This window comes from Arachis hypogaea, chromosome 16 (assembly GCF_003086295.3).
Source record: "Arachis hypogaea cultivar Tifrunner chromosome 16, arahy.Tifrunner.gnm2.J5K5, whole genome shotgun sequence".
In the NCBI taxonomy this organism is placed as follows: domain Eukaryota; kingdom Viridiplantae; phylum Streptophyta; class Magnoliopsida; order Fabales; family Fabaceae; genus Arachis; species Arachis hypogaea.
The window spans coordinates 16,080,610-16,098,678 of record NC_092051.1 but is presented as its reverse complement, the minus strand read 5'-3'; the positions used below and the strand labels follow the sequence as shown (position 1 = coordinate 16,098,678).

Below are 18,069 nucleotides of genomic sequence, written 5' to 3'. Positions count from 1 at the left end.
ATTAATACTAACATATATAAATAAGTTTATATTTATACTAATTTAAACAAAAATAATTATAAAAATTTTAATTTTCATAACTAAAAAAATAAAAAAAATTACACACAATACTAACATACTCGTTTAGATAATCTGCAATGTGTTTATTTTTATTGTCTTCTCCTATCTTCCACTTCTCTATTTCTCTTTGGCTGCTACATTCTCTCTCTCTCACTCAAATGTTAAATTTTTCAAATAAAGTAGTATGAAAAATGCTGGAAAGGTCACATTGTTTATAGTTACTACTAGTCCATTTTCGCTATCAAAAAAAGCAAAATCGAAAAAAAAGAATTTATGACCTATTTACGCTATTAGAATCTGCACAAAGAGTAGTCTCCATTAGGGAGCTCTTCTTCTCTCAATAGGAGAATCATCCAAAAATTTCGGGTTCTTCTCCAATAGGGAGTCAGTTCGTTCAGTTTTAATACCCACAACTATAATCTCCTACTATCCTCCATCAATCTTGAGCTTTCAAACCACTGGAAAACCTGTAAAACACAACAACATATATCGAGCAACCTTCAACATGCATAGCAAGGAAAAGTAATCAAGCTCAACAAGCCTGGAGAGCTGGGGTATAAGAAAGACTGCTTAAATGTGGTGGGTAAGATAATAGGTGATAAGGAGATAAGTTTTAAAGCATGTAAGAATGCTCTTCTGGGAATGTGGAAAAACCCACAAGGTGTTGCAGTCACTGACATCGGTTCGAAGAAAATGTTGTTCAGTTTTAAAGATAGGAAGAGAGGGCTGCAGATTATGCAGAATAGGCCATGGAATGTCAGAGAAAATATGGTCAATCTCAGATTATGGAGGGAAGGTGAATCAGTGTTTGAAGTTGATCATGACTTAATGGAGTTTTGGATTCAAATACATGGCATCCCACATGACTTCATGGACAAAGAGACAGGTACTCTTATTAGAGAAATGTTGGGAGTATTGGCCGAGGCTGAAGATCCAAAAATGGATGGCGTACTGAGGAGACCATATATGAGAATCAGCGTTAGCGTCAACATCACCAAGACTCTACCTACAGGCTTCTAGTTAGACAGAGAGGAGTTTCCACCTTTGTGGGTCTTCTTCAGGTATGAGAGGCTACCGGATAGCTACTATTTCAATTGTGGTATTTTAAAGCATGAGAAGAAGACATGTAAGAACCCAACAGTCATGGCATACTGGGACCCTACTAAGAAGAAGTATTCACCAGGGCTGGGGGTAGGTCAAAGTCGACCAGGTTCAACCAGGGGAGGAGAAAGCTCAAAACAACAAGGATGTAGAGAGGAAAAGGAGGAGCTGGCGCGTGAGCAACAGAACCTGAAAAGCGAGAATGCTGAGAAGCAGAGCTCTAAGGAGAGTAGGATAAGGGCTGAGTGAGTACAGCAGCAGAAAATCAGGGAGGAGAGTGTCTGGAAAAACCAAATAGGGAGAGAGAAAGAGATGGCAGATGCAGATGAGCAGGTAGAAAAAGTACCAAAAATCCCTGATTTTCAGGGAGTTAGGGATACACAGCCTGACCTATGAGCAGTCTATAAATTGAAAAGTCTTATTGAGGAGATAAGGGCAAGAAATAATGAATGGGCTAATAACAATAAGGCTTAGAAGGGAGAAAAAAATGATTAAGGTACAGAAGTCAAGGGGGAATGGCCCAACAAAGGATATTAGGCCCAACACAGGGGCAAATCTTTTGCAAGCAAGGAACGTGGAAGGAAGTTGCCTGAAGCATTATACAATAAAGGAAGGGGAGGTGAATATCTATAAAATTACAAATTGGAGGTTGGGCCAGGAGAATAAAAAAGGAAAAGAAACCATAGGTCAGGAATTAAAAAGACTTATGTTAACAAGTATGTGATGGCAGAGTGGAGAGGAAGGAATTTCAAGATCTGTTGAAAAGTGGAATGGAGGAGGACAAACTAAAGAAGCCATCCGAGGAAGTGCAGAATAAAGAACATGAATCAGGGGGTAAGCATGTTGTCTGGGGTGAGAATGTCTACTATGTTGAGTTAGCAAGTGATGAAGATCAAGAGGAAGGAACAGAAGCACATACAGATTGGAAAACACAACTAGCTAAGAAGCTGGAACTGAAGCTGAAGTTAAAAAGGAAAAGGGAAAACATACAGGTGCCGTTACTAACACACAGGGAATGGAATGAAGAACAAGATGACAGGGAGCCCAAGAAATTGAAGAACAACAACACTTTTTTGGATTTAGGGGAGTATCAGCTAGCAATGCATGATTTTAATCAATTTAAGGGAGGACAAATGACTGAGGAGGCGGACCTTAACATGCCCCAACCTCAGCCATGAGTATAATTAGCTGAAATTGTCGGAAAATTGTGGCTGCCCCAACAATCTCTGAGTTATATAATCTATGTAAAAAAGTAAAGCCGCTTTTAATGTTTTTAATGGAAACTAGGACCAGTAAAGAAAAAATGAATAGGATAAGAAGGAGGCTTAAGTTTGACAGTATGTTTTACGTAGAACTCCGGGGCTTGTCCGGTGGACTATGTTTGCTATGGATATTTAATATCACTATTAATATTTACGAGTGGTGTGATAACTATATTAAAGCTAATATTAACATCAATAATGATATGAAATAGCAGGGTATTTTTGTGTATGGGAATCAAGTTTTTCACAAGCGAAGAAAACTATGGCAGGAGCTTACGGTAAGTAACATAAGCAAGGAGGAACCTCAAGCTTATTTGGGAGACTTAAATGATATATTAAGTCAAGATGAGAAGGTAGGTGTCCATCCACAACCAAAGATCTATTTAGAAACGTTTAGAAAGTTTGTAGATGATAATGGTTTAATGGATGTAGACCTTAAAGGAAGTAAATACACTTGGTTCAATAATCCAAGAAATAATTTTATTACTAAGGAAAGACTAGATAGGGTGTTAGTGAATTGAAAATGGCTGTAGAGATATCATAATGTTATTCTAAAGGCTGCTCTAGCTATAAGTTTAGACCACTATGCGCTAATTTTGGAAACTCAACCGTGAGTTCGGATAAAAAAAAGATTTCAAGTTTGAGGTATTTTGGGCAGAGCATAAAGAGTGCAAAGAGGTGATCAAGAAGAGTTAGCAACAGGATGATGGAAACAGAAATTGTTGGAGTCAATTCACAAGGAAGAGAAATAGATGCAAAAGGGACTTGATGGAATGGAGCAGACAGAAGTTTAAGAGAGAAAATAAAGAAATAGAAAGAAAGAAAATAGAGTTACATCATATTTAAGAGGCCGATATGACGGAAAGAGATCAGAGAAGAGAGAGAGAATTGAAGACCCAAATTTCAGAACTTTGAAAACAAGAGAGAAAATATTGGGAACAAAGATCAAGGCTGAAATGGTTAAAATGGGGTGACAAAAACACCGCCTTCTTTCATACAACAACCATTCAGAGAAGAATCAGGAATAGAATTGATAAAGTGTTAGATGAAACAGGTCAGTGAATCTAAGGAGAAGTAGACATTATGAGGTTAGTAAAAATGTATTATTCTAATTTATTTACTTCTGAAGGGGATAGGAACCTGGAAGAGTGTGTAAAAGAAATACCTAGGAGAGTCACTAGAGAGATGAATGAGGAGCTGATGGCAAAAATTAATGGTGAGGAAATAAAGGAGGTGGTCTTTAGTATGGGAGGTTTAAAAGCTTTGGGGCTAGATGGATTAAATGGTTTATTTTTTCAACAACACTGAGATGTTTTGAGCAAAGAAGTTTGTGGTTTAGTGAAGCAAATTTTTAAAGATGGTAGTATACCTGAGGACTTAGGGGAAACAACTGTTGTTTTGATTCCTAAAGTGAGTCAACCGAAAAGCCTGAATCATCTTAGACCCATAAGTTGTTGTAATTTTATATATAAGATTGTAACAAGGGTCTTGGTGGGGAGATTAAGGAAAGTGCTTGATGTCGTCATCTCTCCAGTTTAGAGTGCGTTTGTTAAAGGAAGACTCATACAAGATAATATAGTTATAGTGCAGGAAGCTTTTCATAAGTTAAACAGAAAAGGAGATTCGAGAAGCAAAGACTTAGCCATCAAATTGGATATGAATAAGGCCTATGACAGATTGGAATGGAAGTTCTTGCAAAGGGTCATGGAAGAGTTTGGTTTCAGCAATGAATAGGTGAAGTTAGTGATGAGCTGTGTAAAAAGTGCTACATATAGATTCAAAATAAATGAAAAACTGTCTACCAAGATCTTTCCTCAAAGAGGTCTCAGATAGGGAGATCCTCTATTACCCTATCTCTTTATCTTGGCAGCTGAAAGCTTCACTATTCTCATGGATAAGGCGATGAGGGATAATCTTATTTCTGGAATAAGGTTAGCCCAATCAGCACCGGTCATGACTCATTTGTTATTTACTGATGATTGTATAATTTTTGCAGGTGCACAAGAAGATGAGATTTATCAACTTATTCAGATTATAAATAAATACACAGAGGCATCGGGTCAAAGAATCAACACTGAGAAATCTGGGTTGATTTTTGGAAGCCAAGTACCTATACAGAAGAGGTGAACATTGAAGAGATCACCGGAATGACATCGTGAGAGGATCCTGGAAGATACCTAGGGTTATCGGCGAGATGGAGAAGATCCAAAAATAGGGTTTGGAGTAGATAAAGGAGAAGATACTAGACAAGATACAATGATGGAAAGAAAAACTATTAAATCAAGCCAGAAAGGAGGTTTTGATAAAAGCGGTAATATAAGCGATTCCAGCCTACGCTATGAACATCATCAAATTCCTTAAATCCTTTTGCAAAAGAGTTGAAGCAGCAATTGCGAGATTCTGGTGGACAAGTAATGGAAAGGAAATAAGCATTCATTGGAAGAGCTGGACAAAATTGACAAAGAGTAAAATAAATGGAGGTTTGGGGTTTAAGGATTTTGAATGCCAAAACATTGTTCACTTGGCTAAACAAGCATGGAGACTACTAAATGAGGAGGATGCAATCTGGGCTAGGATACTAAAGGCCATTTATTATCCTAATTGCAGCCTTTGGGAGGCAGGAGAAGGAAGGAACACGTCATGGATATGGAAGAGCTTGTTGGAGGGAAGAGATTTCTTTAGAAGGAAGGGTAGATGGAGTGTAGGGATTGGAGTGAATATAGATATTTAGGATGACAATTGGGTGGTATGGATAGATAATTTGGGGAGAGGCGGAGAAGGTCGAATTAGAAGAGTGAGCGAGTTGATAAGAGAGGGGGAGGGCTGGGACGCGAATAGAATTCAGGAATTATTTCTGGGGAATATAGCTGAACTGATCACCAGGACACCCATCAGCCTGATTAATAAGAAAGATCATTTTGTCTGGCCATATAGCAACGACGGACAATACTCAGCGAGATCAGGCTACCATTCTGCGAAGGAGGAGAAAGATACAAAGGAAGAGACAAAGCTCAGCAAAGCTTCGACAAGTCAGAATTTGAGGGAGGTCTGGGAGACTATTTGGAGACTACCAGTGCCACAAAAGGTTAGAATGTTCTTGTGGAAAGTAGTGCATAGAATTCTGTCAGTGTATACGAATTTGTATAAGCGAAAATGTGCAGTTAAACTCTCGTGCAGCATATGCCAGGATGAGGACAAAACCATCGAACATGCGTTACTTTTGTGTCCGTGGACTAGAGTGGTGTGGTTCGGATCTAGCCTTCAAATTGTGCCTACAGCCTATAATGTGTCATCTTTTGAAAAATGGATGATGGATATAATTCAACAAATAAAGAGCAGGACATGGAAGGATCGAGAAAGAATTTTGTGTAAGTTGGGATGTGTTTGTTGGTGTATATGAAAAGTAAGGAATCAGTACATTTTTCAGCAAACAAGAGTCAATCCAGAACAGGTAATAATCAACTCAAATCATCTAGCAACAGAATACCACAATGCAACAAGGAGATGCAACACAGACAATACACTAAGAGCAGGCAGGAATGCTGAGAGGAAGAGAATTACCTGGAGGCCTCCACCACACAACAGGTTGAAGGTAAATACAGACGCTGCTTTCCATAGGAAAACAGGCACGGCAGCTTCAGCAGTCGTTGTTAGGAACTGGCAGGAAAATATCATTATTGGGACAACATCAACATTCACCACAACATCAGCATTAGCAGCAGAAGCTCAAGCATACAGAGAGGCACTCATTCTCATTAAAAATCTACAAATAGGGAATTGTATAATTGAAACAGATTGCTTACCTCTGATTCAAGCTATTAAGGCTAGAATGTCCATAGTGGAAGCGGACACAATCATCAGAGACATTCTCCAACTGCTAGACGAGGCTTCGGACGTGGGAGCTACCTGGACTCCAAGGAAAGGCAACAAATTAGCTCACCAACTGGCAGCAATGGAGGCAAAGGAGCAACAGGGCCAAGAATCTGAACGCTACTGCAGGAGCTTCAGGGCGGATCCATCACCAGGTGCTTCAACATTGGGCGTTTGCGGCGAAGTGCGGTAATAGAGGAACCCACAATGAAATAGTGCAGATTCGGGTTAAGGACAACAACGAGGAAGAACGGTTGAGGCTTCAGATCCATGCATCAAGACTTTCGCCTGTTGATGAAACCTCCGGCAACAACGGCAAAGCTCTGACATAGTGTAATAGAAGAAGATGAGCTTAGGTTCCATTAGGGTCAGGCTCCAAGGGGTCGAGTTTTCGGGAGAGTTGGGTTCTGGTTGTTAGGCCGGGTCAGCTCTCTAGCCCATAACCATGTCCAAAAAAAAATCAGCACAAATATCATAATTTTCGTATTCATTTTTTGTGTTAGTAAATTTGTAATTAAATATTTAAAATAATAAGATTCTGTAAATCGATTTATTTTAGTAAATTATTAATTTATTTTATAAAAAAAATATATTATTATAGAAAGAAGGTAGATACAACCATCAAAATTTTATAATTGTCTTTATATAAAGATATATTTTTTATTATTAAATAATAAATTATAAGATTTGATTTAAATATGTTATAAAAATGTTATTTCTCTTTAAAGTGTAATTAAACAAATAAATCACATATTTAACACAAGTATCTTTATATAAAATGTTTTTAACATCTTTAATCGAGTAAATGCTTCTAAAAAATATAAAAAAAAATTAAATAATAAAATAATTTGGCAATTTTTTTTATCCAAGATATCTTATCAGTCTATCACTTTAACAGTCCATGTAAACTAAAGTTGATGACTAAATATTAATTCATTTATATCGCAGTAATATCGTACTGACAGAACCCAGAAGGCTATTAACATTTTTAAAAGTACTTTCAAAGTGTTTTTTTGTAGATAAATAAAAAGAAGGATATTATATTATTATTGCGACAACGGTGACAAATTACTTGTGAGTTGTAACAACTAGATGAGATCTGAGTAAAAGTTTTGGTTTTATGAAAAAGGAAATATGTAGATGGAAGCTGAAAAGTTATGTTAGCGTGCGAATTGGAGGAGGAGGGACACAACTGACCTGAGCTGAAGCTATTATTGCTTTTGCTGACTGCTGATGAGACCAGAACTCCTCTATTGGCTCACACATACATCATTTTCTTCGCATTCAACTCGGATCTGTATTTCTACTTACTTAGATGAGTTGTGTTGTTTGTTGTTGGAAATGTAAGCCTAAGAAATAAGAATACATACATATATGGCTGGAGAGTGGAGGCCGGAGAAGGAGAAGTGGCCATGAGACTATTAACGGACTTATCACTTGAACATAAATTAATGGCAGTACTGCTATTTCAATTGTTATCATTATTATTTTGTCTGTTTCGGTGTGGAGGAATGGTGGTGGGGAATCTTGTCTTCTACCATACCACGTGAGGCATTGCAAATAATATAATGTAGTTTAGGCAACATTATGTCACTTTATTTTCGCTCTATGTTAATAATATAAATTTTTCCATTCAATTGTATATCTAAAATGCGAAGCAATATTGAATTGAACTTGGAACCAGATAGAATAATAAGTAGAACCATTAATTACATTCACTGAGGGATGATTATTTACGTTACAGCTTGATACATACATACAGATCCAACAAATAAAGAAATAAAGAAATTGAATAATGAATAACATATCAATGGAAAAGTGTAAGGCCAGCAACTTTGTTAAATTCTGTCCAGCATGTAACCAGCAAAGAAAAGTGAGTTATTGGATAAATCTCACACCAATCTTACACCATTAAAATAATCTTTAATGGCTATTTGATGGCTACAAATCACAAAAGTTGCTGGCCTAGCATTATCAATTTTAGATGAGTTTCTAGCATTACTGATAGGGAACAAGAAGCTTGGGCTTCCTTTTGGCGGCATAGAGAATGGCCCATTTAAGAACATTACGAATGACAGCAGTTCGGATTTTAGCCCACACAGTGTTGCACCCACCTTTGCTTGAATAATGAACATCAAAGATAGGGAATGAATCGTTGGATGATGTTGCCCCATAATCACCTCCAACATAGTAAGAGGGGTAAACTGGGTCCGAGTAATTTGGATACGGATCAACCTGTATTGCATTCATGCTGATGTTGCTCCATCCGCTATCGTCAACGAACTCTTCCCATCCCACCTGATGTTGACTGGAACACCCTACTTGCTCGTTAACACTCTGTGCGCCTTCACCAATATATGATGCTGTCGATGCCGATGCTTGAACCATTTGTGCTTGCCCTACTCCTTGCCCTGCACATTCACATAATTATCAACAACTTACATTAATTAATATTAATAGGTGTGTATATATCTATATATTTATGCAATACCTTGCTGATGAGAAACTGGGAAATCAAAGTTTTCCAGAGATTGACCCGCTGAACTTGCGCCAAATGGCTTCAAATCCTTCAAGTTCTTGTATGCTTGCCGCTTTGCAGTTTCCACCCAACGCTGCCATTCACATGCACAAGTCTTTTCATCAAATTAGGCACTATATAATTATGATCTGATATTGAAACCGTGGCCGCACAAGAGGATACAGAATAAAAAATACAAACCTTGCCTTCCGAACTCAAAGACTCTAGGCTGCAAAAATTTTGGCCATCAAATGAAATCGCCACAGGCTCATAGATGCAATTTAAGACAAGGGATGCTGCTATTGGTTGCTCTGCTGTTCCTGCGAAATACTGATAGATGTAGCGCTCATCATTATCTATGGCACAAGACTTGGCATGCTCAATAATCTTCTCCCACGACTTCCCCGGAATGTGGCCGGTTTTCTAATTCCACAAGCAGAAACGTCAGATTAGCATATACATGTACATATAACAAATTGCAAAGCTACATGCCAATCTATACCTGTTTTAGTGAAGCTTGGTCAGTTGTGAGCAAGCGCAACAGATCCTTGACAGTTTTGATTCCATTCGAGGACAGCTGCTTGCGGATCGGACCATTTTTCGCTATCTTACGTAGACAACTCACCTTGTCATCCAACGAAGGACGATCCGGTTTCTCATTTGCTGACATATATTACAAGTAAAAGATCAGTAGACACCAAATATGACATCAGAAAGAATAAAAAAGACTTACTCACCCACTCCTCGCTTATCCTTCACCCTTATACGCTCGCTTCTTGCTTCCTTGATGTCTGCTGCAGGGGATGAATTCGATGACAGTACCTTAATTCCAAGCCGGAACTTGCCGCTTCTTGTCCAGCAAGAGTTATCAGTAAACTCAACATTCTTGAAAAAGCCAACTCCATTTTCCATGGTAATAACCGTGTCTCCCTTGAGTAATGGTCCTTTTCCTTCTCTTGGACTTTCTATGTTGCTATTGAATTCCTCAGCAGTCCAATCCTCACTTTCAAAATCACCCTTCAGGACACACAGCTGGACCTTCAAGGAGTTCGTTACCTTGATGTTCTGAATTGTGGCATCACACACTGCAACCTGGAGCGGAGAACTGTCCTCTGCTGTGATGCTGATCTGTGTGAAAATGGTTGCAGGCAACCCTTTCATCAGACATAACTGCAATGATCTGCCTCTACCAGCTGCTGGACTAATCTGCCCCCTGACCGATAATCCATCACTAAGTTTGAATCACAAAAAGAATATTTCTAATTAAATACATGGTTCTCTATACAAACGAGATATATGTACACAAACATAGTTAAAATGGAAACATACCATGGAGAAGGTAGGTAACGCTGCAGTATAGGTGGAATCACCTGTTCCAGCATACGTGGCATCACCTGTTCTAGCATAGGTGGCATCATCTCCTGTAACTGGTTTAAGAGAAAAAAGAACAATCAATAACACCTTTTTTTTTCCTTCCAAAAACTTAAGGTTAAGTTTCTCAATATGGAAATAAACAAACAAACAAACAAACAACCAACTCACTTCAGCTATAAACAGATAATAGATTAAATACTCACCACTTTCCGAATTACAGGTTCCAAGATCAACGCCATGTGATTGGTGGAATCAAGAGAAGAGAGGTACCGGGTGTCTGGTAGTGCTGCTTTTCGTTTACAAAGAGGGAGCTGAAGGTCTCTCTCATCATTACCCTCATCGCTTAATGATCCTCTCTTGTTTGGTGCCATTCAATGATTCTTTCTAAACGCAACTTCTGTGTGAAGAGCGTTTTTCTTGGTCAAAGTGATTCTCGCAACCAAAAACAAAAAAGCTAGTTCTACACTTGTAGTAGTAGACAATTTCACTCAACTAGTCTTGGTTTCAGAACTAGTTAGAACAAGAAAGATTCAAGCTCAAATCCAGAAACTCTAAACTGTGACAATCACGCAACATTACTTTCGTTTTCACTTGCTTTTATATATGTGAATTGTGAACCTGGGAAGAGTCCTCATTTCTCATCTATCTCTCCCGCGTCAACTCCTAAAGTCAAGAGATATCAAAAATAAAAGTAAAAATAAAAATAGTAATTGTAATGCAGATACACTATAAAATAGCTTACTAAAGCATTATACCTTTTTTAATTCATATCAAAGAATTATTAAATGTTTCCATTAATGTATTATATGTGTATAAGATTTCATGAACCTGCACCAGCACTACACAGGATCATCACTTATTTTTATATTAGTATTAGTAAAATCTCTGGAAATTTAATGATTTTGAAATCTCTTGAGACAAAACCGCGTTGCTACCTATGGAGGAGAATGCTTGATGGCCAAGTATCCAAAAGGATACAAATTTTGGCAGATTGAGAAAATTATGAATCCTCTATGTGTTCATGATTTTAGTTTGGTTATGTATATTTATTTTATTGGTGACGTGAATAAAAATAATTATTTTTTTATTTTTTTTGGTGACTTATTATTTTTTTATTAAAAATGTGGATGATCATCTAAAAAAATAAATATAATTAAATAATTGTATAAAAAATTTCAGTATATGAAAAATGAAAAATACTAATTGAACTAAGTTATTTTTGTAACAAAATCTTTGTATTTTTCTTATGTCTCTCCTTTTTCTCTTTCTTTTTTACCAACTAAAATTTCTAGTTATCAAAACTATTGGCCCAACTTAATTGAATTTTATTACCAAAATAACTTGTCATATATCAAAATTAAACACTTTAGTTAATAACTCAGAAAAGGAATGGTGATCTAATAGTGTGGGGAACAAAATTTCCATAAACCCCGCGTAACTGAGCCATGCCGGTGTTCCTTTTGAAAGTTAAGGTTAGAAATTGGAACCGGAGGCAAAGCTAATCACGTTTCTGTCTTTGTAAACATTTAATATCATAGGAAAATTTAGTCCTCTGAAACTTCTTGGAAAAGTGTTCTTGTTAATTACCAAGAATCTTCCTTTCTGTTTTGTGGCTAATCTATAATCGGCGAAGGTTTGTGATGCTTAAGAAAAGAAAAGAGAAACAATGGTTATCCTATTCTTTTAATATATATGGAACAAAAATATAACTTTACAAGATTAAAACTAGATATTAGATTATTATTATTATTATTATTTATCTTTTTTTTTTTGTATGATTCAGATGACCATGTGCGGCTCACTTTTTCTATACTGAAATTTTATGTTACCAAAGTTCTTGCATTTAATAATAGTAAAAAAAGGTAACCTCCTTGCATGTATTGAGGTTAAACATAAGTAAATAACACACATTTACACAACAATAAGAATATTAAATATTCTTCACTCTCTTTCATATTATTCTCTTTCTTATATTCTTTACTACAATATTATTAAATATATCTATTAATATAGTAATTCTAGTAAACATTACTACTAGAGCCATCTAATTATATTTTCATACTTTATATTTGTTATCTTTTCCTTATTTATTTATTTAGTTATTTTACAACACATTATCAGCACGAGACTCTGATCAAATTTTAGGAATACTCAGGTAAAATTTTTTTATTATGTCGAAACTCTCTCATCTTGAATTCAATGCTCTTGATTTATCTGGAAACACATATTTATCATAGATATTAGATGCTGAAATCCATCTTGATTCAATGGATCTTGGAGATACCATTAAGACTGAAAATAATGCATCCCACAAGGATAAAGCCAAAGCCATGATTTTCCTTCGTCGTCATCTTGATGAAGGATTGAAAAATGAATATCTCACATTAAAAGATCTTGCCGATCTTTGGAAAGATCTTGAAGAAAGGTATTGTTACGATAGGTAACCGGAGATTAATGGGCTGGACACGTTAGGCTGGCCCAATCGTCTAAAGAGGGAAGCCTTCGTAGGGAATCACGTTCCTGGCCTCCTGATGAGCGAATATTTTATACGCTTTTGGGGGTTAATTTCATATAGTTTTTAGTGTGTTTTAGTTAGTTTTTAGTTTATTTTCAGTAGTTTCTAGGCAAAATTCATATTTCTGGACTTTACTATGAGTTTGTGTGTTTTTCTGTGATTTCAGGTATTTTCTGGCTGAAATTGAGGGAGCTGAGCAAAAATCTGATTCAGGCTGAAAAAGGACTGCTGATGCTGTTGGATTCTGACCTCCCTGCACTCAAAGTGGATTTTCTGGAGCTATAGAACTCCAAATGGCGCGCTCTCAATTGCGTTGGAAAGTAGACATCCAGGGCTTTCCAGCAATATATAATAGTCCATACTTTGCTCAAGGATAGATGACGTAAACTGGCGTTCAACGCCAGTTCCATGTTACAGTCTGGCGTCCAGCGCCAGAAACAAGTTACAAGTTGGAGTTCAACGCCAGAAACAGGTTACAACCTGGCGTTGAACGCCCAAAACAGCCCAGGCATGTGAGAAGCTTAAGTCTCAGCCCCAGCACACACCAAGTGGGCCCCAGAAGTGGATTTCTGCACTATCTATCATAGTTTACTCATTTTCTGTAAATCTAGGTTACTAGTTTAGTATTTAAACAACTTTTAGAGATTTATTTTATATCTCATGACATTTTAGATCTAAACTTTGTACCTTTTGACGGCATGAGTCTCTAAACTCCATTGTTGGGGGTGAGGAGCTCTGCTGTGTCTCGATGAATTAATGCAAGTATTTCTGTTTTCCATTCAAACATGCGTGTTCCTATCTAAGATATCCATTCGCACTTCAATATGAATGTGATGAACGTGACAATCATCATCATTCCTCCACGAACGCGTGCCTGACAACCACTTACGTTCCACCACAGAATGAATGAATATCTCTTAGATCTCTTAATCAGAATCTTTGTGGTATAAGCTAGATTGATGGCAGCATTCAAGAGAATCCGGAAAGTCTAAACCTTGTCTGTGGTATTCCGAGTAGGATTCAGGGATTGAATGACTGTGATGAGCTTCAAACTCGCGAGTGTTGGGCGTAGTGACAGACGCAAAAGGATAGTAAATCCTATTCCGGTACGATTGAGAACCTGCAGATGATTAGCCGTGCGGTGACAGCGCATTTGGACCCTTTTCACTGGAAGGATGGATGGTAGCCATTGACAACGGTGATCCACCAACACACAGCTTGCCATAGGAGGACGTGCGTGCATGAATCAGAAAACAGAGGAAAGCAGAATTTCAGAAGACAAAGCATCTCCAAAACTCCAACATATTCTCCATCATTGCATACAAGTATAATTTGTGTTCTGCCCTTTTATTCCTTGCAATCAAATTTGATAAGTGAATTATTTTATTGTTTTCCTGACTAAGAGTTACAAGATAACCATAGATTGCTTCAAGCCAACAATCTCCGTGGGATCGACCCTTACTCACGTAAGGTATTACTTGGACGACCCAGTGCACTTGCTGGTTAGTGGTACGAGTTGTAAAAAGTGTGATTTACAACTCGTGCACCAAGTTTTTGGCGCCGTTGCCGGGGATTGTTTGAGTTTGGACAACTGACGGTTTATTTTATTGCTTAGATTAGGAAAAATTTTTCTTTTTGGTTTAGAGTCTTTTATTATTTATACCTTGTTAAAACACTTTAAACTTATAGCTCAATTAGCTAGAGCGTGGTGCTTATGTTCTAAGTAATTGGCTAGCCCATTTTTAAAATCTTTTTCAAAAATAATTTTTCTTTGAATAAATCTTGTGCCAAACTTTAAGTTTGGTGTTTTCTTGCTGATTTTTCTTTGTTTTTCGAAAATTTTAGTTTGGTTTTCTAAAAATTTTAAGTTTGGTATTCTCTCTTCATGTTCTTGTGTTCTTGTGAGTCTTCAAAGTGTTCTTGAGTTTCCTTGTGTCTTGATCTTAAAATTCTTAAGTTTGGTGTTCCTCGGCGTTTTCCCTCCAAAATTTTCGAAAACAAGGAGCATTAGATCTAAAAATTTTAAATCTTGTACTATCTTATTGTTTTTCTCTCTCCTCTTTAAATCCAAAAATATCTTTTCTCTCTATTTTAAAGCAAATTTTCAAAATTTACCTTTAAAATTCAGATTTTTATTTCAAAATTTAAAACATTTTTCAAAAATCATCATATCCTTTTCAAAACTTCCTAACCACTTTCTCTCTCCTCATTTTTTTTTCGAAAATCTTCGCCTATTTTTTATTTATTTTATTTTAATTTATTTTGTTTTCGAAATAAATAAATAATTAAATAAATAAAAATATTTTCTTCTATTTTACATCCTCTCCCTTTCTCCATCATGGACCTAAGCGGAAATGAACAGTCCAGGAGGACTCTGGGGTCATATGCTAACCCCTCTACTGCTTCATATGGGAGTAGTATCTGCATACCCTCCATTGGAGTCAGTAGCTTTGAGTTGAATCCTCAGCTCATTATCATGGTGCAGCAAAGTTGCCAGTATTCCGGTCTTTCACAGGAAGAACCTACAGAGTTTCTGGCATAGTTTTTACAGATTGCTGACACAGTACATGATAAGGAAGTAGATCAGGATGTCTACAGATTATTACTGTTTCCATTTGCTGTAAAAGACCAAGCTAAAAGGTGGTTAAATAACCAACCTAAGGCTAGCATAAGAACATGGAAACAGCTGACAGAAAAATTCCTGAACCAATACTTTCCTCCAAAACGGATGACACAGCTAAGGCTGGACATCCAAGGCTTTAAACAAGGGGATAATGAATCTCTTTATGATGCCTGGGAGAGATACAGAGAGATGCTACAAAAATGCCCCTCTGAAATATTTTCAGAGTGGGTTCAGTTAGACATCTTCTACTATGGGCTTGCAGAAAGAGCTCAGATGTCTCTAGATTACTCAGCTGGTGGATCTATCCACATGAGAAAGACAATTGAAGAAGCTCAAGAGCTCATTGATACAGTTGCCAGAAATCAGCATCTGTATCTAAGCAGTGACCCTTCCATGAAAGAAGAGGTTAAAACAGTAACTGCTAAACTCAGTCCTGTAAAACAAGCTGCTGAATTCAATCAGCAATTGGACTTTCTAACAAAGCAGTTAGCCGAATTCAAGGATAGACTACAAGAGACAAGGATGGCTAATATAAATATGGAAGAACAATTGAAGCAAACAAAGCAGCAGCTGTCAAAACAAATAACAGAAGAATGCCAAGCAGTTCAATTAAGAAGTGGGAAGACATTAAATACCCCACCTCAAGGTAGTAAGAAGCCAAGAAATGAGCAAATCACCCAAAATCCACCTAAGGACAGTAAGAGCCCAGGGAAAAATAATTTTGGCGCTAAAACGCCAGAAATTGGGTGGAAGGCTGGCGCTGAACGCCCAGACCATGCTCAGGACTGGCGTTCAATGCTAGAAACAAGCAAGGATCTGGCGTTGAACGCCCAAAAGAAGCACAGTTCTGGCGTTCAAACGCCAGGAACAGATGAGGAGCTGGCGTCTAACGTCACTCCAGCTTCTAACTCTGGCACTCAATTGCCAGTGAGGGATCAGACACACACAAGTGCTGATGACAACCCATCTAAAAAAACTCCTTCAACCACTTATGTAGGAAATAAACCTACAACAACTAAGGTTGAGGAATATAAAGCCAAGATACCTTATCCTCAAAAACTCCGCCAAGAGGAGCAGGATAAGCAATTTGCTCGCTTTGCAGATTATCTCAGGACTCTTGAAATAAAGATTCCATTTGCAGAGGCACTTGAGCAAATACCTTCTTATGCCAAGTTCATGAAAGAGATCTTGAGTCATAAGAAGGATTGGAGAGAAACTGAAAGAGTTCTCCTCACTGAAGAATGCAGTGCAGTCATTCTGAAAAGCTTTCCTGAAAAGCTTAAAGACCTTGGGAGTTTTCTAATACCATGCACATTAGAAGGTAATTGCACCAAGACAGCTTTATGTGATCTTGGGGCAAGCATCAACCTAATACCTGCATCCACTATTAGAAAGCTTGGTTTAACTGAAGAAGTTAAACCAACCCGGATATGTCTCCAACTTGCTGATGGCTCCATTAAATACCCATCAGGCGTGATTGAAGACATGATTGTCAGAGTTGGGCCATTCGCCTTTCCCACTGACTTTGTAGTGCTGGAAATGGAGGAGCACAAGAGTACTACTCTCATTCTAGGAAGACCCTTCCTAGCAACTGGACGAACTCTCATTGATGTCCAACAGGGGGAAATAACCTTGAGAGTCAATGAGGATGAGTTTAAGTTGAATGCTGTCAAAGCCATGCAGCATCCAGACACATCAAAAGACTGCATGAAAGTTGATCTTATTGACTCTTTGGTAGAAGAGATCAACATGGCTGAGAGTCTCGAATCAGAGTTGGAAGACATCTTTAAAGATGTTCAGCCTGATTTGGAGGATTCAGAGGAAATGAAAGAGCCTCTGAAATTTCCTCTGGAAGAGGAAAAACCTCCTAAACCCGAGCTCAAACCATTACCACCATCCCTGAAATATGAATTTCTGGGAGAAGGTGACACTTTTCCAGTAATCATAAGCTCTGCTTTAAATCCACAGGAAGAGGAAGCACTGATTCAAGTGCTAAGGACATACAAGACAGCTCTTGGGTGGTCCATAGGTGACCTTAAGGGCATAAGCCCAGCTAGATGCATGCACAAAATCTTATTGGAGGATAATACTAAACCAGTGGTTCAACCACAGAGGCGGCTAAATCCAGCCATGAAGGAAGTGGTGCAGAAAGAGGTCACCAAATTACTGGAGGCTGGGATTATTTATCCTATTTCTGATAGCCCCTGGGTGAGCCCTGTTCAAGTTGTCCCCAAAAAAGGAGGCATGACAGTGGTTCATAATAAAAAGAATGAACTGGTTCCTACAAGAACAGTTACAGGGTGGCGCATGTGTATTGACTACAGAAGACTCAATACAGCCACCAGAAAGGATCATTTTCCTTTACCATTCATAGACCAGATGCTAGAAAGACTGGCAGGTCATGATTATTACTGCTTTTTGGATGGCTACTCAGGCTATAACCAGATTGCAGTAGATCCCCAGGATCAAGAGAAAATAGCATTCACATGTCCATATGGAGTGTTTGCTTATAGAAGGATGCCGTTTGGGCTGTGTAATGCGCCTGCAACCTTCCAGAGATGCATGCTCTCTATTTTCTCTGATATGGTGGAAAAATTTCTGGAAGTCTTCATGGATGACTTCTCAGTATATGGAGACTCATTCAGCTCCTGTCTTGATCACCTGAAACTAGTTCTGAAAAGATGCCAAGAGACCAACCTGGTTTTAAACTGGGAAAAATGTCACTTTATGGTGACTGAAGGGATTG

At 37.8% G+C, this 18,069-nt stretch overlaps 1 protein-coding gene and 1 long non-coding RNA gene across 8 annotated transcripts; both read right to left on the bottom strand.

The window, feature by feature from the left end:
• Window positions 1-122: 122 nt before the first annotated feature.
• On the bottom strand, window positions 123-7,829 carry LOC140179684 (uncharacterized). Of its 2 annotated transcripts, XR_011873465.1 has the most exons (5): window positions 7,664-7,829; window positions 7,491-7,588; window positions 6,227-6,725; window positions 5,985-6,080; window positions 123-527 (listed from the first exon to the last, which is right to left on the bottom strand). It is a non-coding gene; the product is annotated as an uncharacterized lncRNA (long non-coding RNA). The 2 variants fall into 2 exon arrangements; XR_011873464.1 differs by lacking the exon at window positions 7,664-7,829 and having other exon boundaries at window positions 7,491-7,632.
• A 151-nt stretch (window positions 7,830-7,980) lies between these two features.
• On the bottom strand, window positions 7,981-11,205 carry LOC112758054 (calmodulin-binding protein 60 B). 6 transcript variants are annotated; one of them, XM_072219271.1, is made up of 8 exons: window positions 10,941-11,198; window positions 10,389-10,848; window positions 10,141-10,238; window positions 9,549-10,042; window positions 9,314-9,474; window positions 9,013-9,234; window positions 8,785-8,905; window positions 7,981-8,704 (listed from the first exon to the last, which is right to left on the bottom strand). In XM_072219271.1, the coding sequence occupies exons 2-8, from the start codon at window positions 10,554-10,556 to the stop codon at window positions 8,292-8,294; spliced, it is 1,677 nt and encodes a 558-aa protein (XP_072075372.1). In that variant the 5' UTR covers window positions 10,557-10,848; window positions 10,941-11,198; the 3' UTR covers window positions 7,981-8,291. The 6 variants fall into 6 exon arrangements, with proteins under 6 accessions (XP_072075372.1, XP_072075371.1, XP_025662406.1 ...); XM_072219270.1 differs by having other exon boundaries at window positions 8,785-8,926; window positions 10,941-11,108; XM_025806621.3 differs by having other exon boundaries at window positions 10,389-11,205.
• Window positions 11,206-18,069: the final 6,864 nt, after the last annotated feature.